Source organism: Lipotes vexillifer, unplaced genomic scaffold (genome assembly GCF_000442215.2).
Source record: "Lipotes vexillifer unplaced genomic scaffold, Lipotes_vexillifer_v1.1 scaffold977, whole genome shotgun sequence".
NCBI lineage: Eukaryota > Metazoa > Chordata > Mammalia > Artiodactyla > Lipotidae > Lipotes > Lipotes vexillifer.
Window position 1 is genome coordinate 448262 of NW_006783088.1, and position 2709 is coordinate 450970.

Genomic DNA, 2709 nt, shown 5'->3' on the forward strand with positions numbered 1-2709 from the left:
GTAAGGTAGATAGCTAGTGGGAAGCAGCCGCATAGCACAGGGATATCAGCTCGATGCTTTGTGACCTCCTGGAGGGGTGGGATAGGGAGGGTGGGAGGGAGGGAGACGCAAGAGGGAAGAGATATGGGAACATATGTATAATTGATTCACTTTGTTATAAAGCAGAAACTAGCACACCATTGTAAAGCAATTATACTCCAATAAAGATGTTATATATATATATATATATATATATATATATATATAAGTAAATCAATAAAGTAAGTACAAATAAAAAATAATGAAAAAGTATTTTTTTTAATGTGTAAGATTGTCAAAGAGTAAAGCTAAATAATTATGGGCAGTGTTGAATGGGATGGTAAGGTATATTGTCATAAAATCTTGAACTTGTGTAAACTAGTACCAATTTTTATACAGCAGTTTGGCAACATCTGTGTGTTTATGTGTGCACACGTGTGTGTGCAGAAAAATTTGCCACAAACTATCACGTATAACTGAGAAACGGGATTCCCAATGTTTTTTAAAATAATTTTTATAATTTTTTACATTGTTTAAGAAAGTTATCTTGACTATGGATAATTTTTGTCCAAAAACATGAGACTATATCCAAAACAAGTATGCTTCATAATATTAAAAATAGACAATCATTAACCCAAAGTTCTTCTGCAGTTTGAAGAGACTTCAAGACAAGGGCTGGAGGAAGGAACAGTACAACAGGCACCAAATTTATCCCCTTGGGATTCTCAGGTTCCCCCAAGCTCAAGATTGGTCTCTTTTCAGTGTTCTTGGGGACTTACCTCTTGACAGTGGCCTGGAACCTGGGTTTCATCATCCTGATTAGGATGGACTCCTCCGTACATACACCCATGTACTTCTTACCCAGCAGCTTATCTTTATCCTTCTTAGATTTCTGCTATGTTACTTCTGCAACACCCTAAATGCTCTCAGACGTCTTCCGGAAGCCCGAATTCATCTCCTTTATGGGATGCACCATGCAATGCTTCTGTTTCGCTAGCCTGGGTCTGACTGAATGCTGTCTCCTGGCAGCCATGGCTTATGATCGCCATGTTGCTGTTTGTAATCCTCTGCTCTACACAGATATCATGTCCCCCACCCTCTGTGTGCAGGTGGTGGTTGGAGCCTATATAGTTGGATTCTTTGGCTGCGTGCTTTACTTCAGCTCAATTTCTGTGGACCAAATGGTATCAATCACTTCTGTGACCTGACTCAATTATTAGTCCTCTCCTGCTCTGAAACCTTTTTCCTACAAGTGATAAGGTTTGTGATAGGAGTGATGTTTGGTGTGGCATCCGTCTTAATCATCGTGATATCTTATGGTTATATCACTGCCACCAGCCTGAAGATCAGCTCAGTTGAAGGCAGGGCCAAGGCCTTCAACACCTGTCCTTCTCATCTGACAGCAGTGACGTTTTTCTTTGGATCAGGACTCTTTGCCTGTAAGCACCCCAGCACTGATCATTCTCTGGGCTATGACAAGATGGCATCAGTCTTCTATACAGTGGTGATCCCCATGTTGAAACCTTTGATTTACAGTCTAAGGAACAAGGAAATCAAAGATACCCTTAAGTGGTGTAAGAAGAAGAGAATGTTTTCCCATTGTCACAGCTAATTAAAGGTCTGGTAGATTAGTGACCCTGTTGACTGGAAGTTTCTAGGCTATGTAAGAGAAATGCATTTAACGTTGTTCCTGGTGCTCTGGCAGGATTTCAGTGAGTCAATGCAACTAAATCCAGCCCTGGCTCAGTGCCAGGCAAATCCTGTGGCTTCTTTGAGTCTTGACAGTTGACTCTTCTCTCTTACGCCAGCAATGACTTCACAAATTAATATATTAATTTTTATGTCAGTATAACCTTCAGTTTCTCAGTGTTTGACCCTTACATACCCTTTCAGAATTTCAGACTGCAGGCTGGAGAGAATGGGACTAAACACAGGTCAGTAAATGATCTTTCTCATACACAACATCACAAGTAGAGCAACAACCACTTTGTCATAGACTTCAAACTCTCTGGGTGCCTAGGCAAATTCCAGTTGATGAAAACGGGGATGTGGAGAGAAGCATAACTTTAGACTTTGACATAACTTCCTCGCCATGGAAAATACCACACGGAGTTTCCTCTAGAGTTTGTTTTCTGAGTTTCTATTTTTAGAACCTAACACCAATAGCAGAATGAACAAGGGATTTCTATGATACTCTCCTGACCTGGGAGAGCTAAAATACAAAGAAAAGAAGTGATCATTTGAATTCTGAAATATATTGAAAAGATTACATTTCTGTTATTATGGCAGATTGAATAGCATAGATGCACCCACCACTGCAAAACTACTAAAGATGCTGGACAAAATATTTTTTAGAAAATATTTAAAAATACACTTCTGAGCAAACAAGAAAAGAGAAGGAAATCTCCAACCTCCAAATGTAAAGAAAAATCAGGAATCCTGAGAGCAAAGGCAGCTCTGAAGATGACTTTCACATTGGGGGGATCTGCTGAACTCTGTTAATATTTGGCCTGTATTGTGACAAGCACGTGAGGCTCGGGGAGAGTGTGATAGGAGACCCAGACATACATATGAGAGTCCAGTGGACTAGACTTTGATATGAAAGGAAATTAAGGGGAAAAAAAGTCCTATTTCGGGCTTCCCTGGTGGCGCAGTGGTTGAGAGTCCGCCTGCCGATGCAGGGGACACGGG

At 40.5% G+C, this 2709-nt stretch overlaps 1 protein-coding gene across 1 annotated transcript; it reads left to right on the plus strand.

Annotated features, from left to right (window-relative positions):
• Positions 1-355: 355 nt before the first annotated feature.
• LOC103072668 (olfactory receptor 5AN1-like) lies at positions 356-1645 on the plus strand. Its single transcript, XM_082931012.1, is given in 3 exon segments — positions 356-363; positions 677-1164; positions 1167-1645. Coding segments are annotated over 3 exon segments (975 nt in total).
• The last annotated feature ends 1064 nt before the right edge of the window (positions 1646-2709 follow it).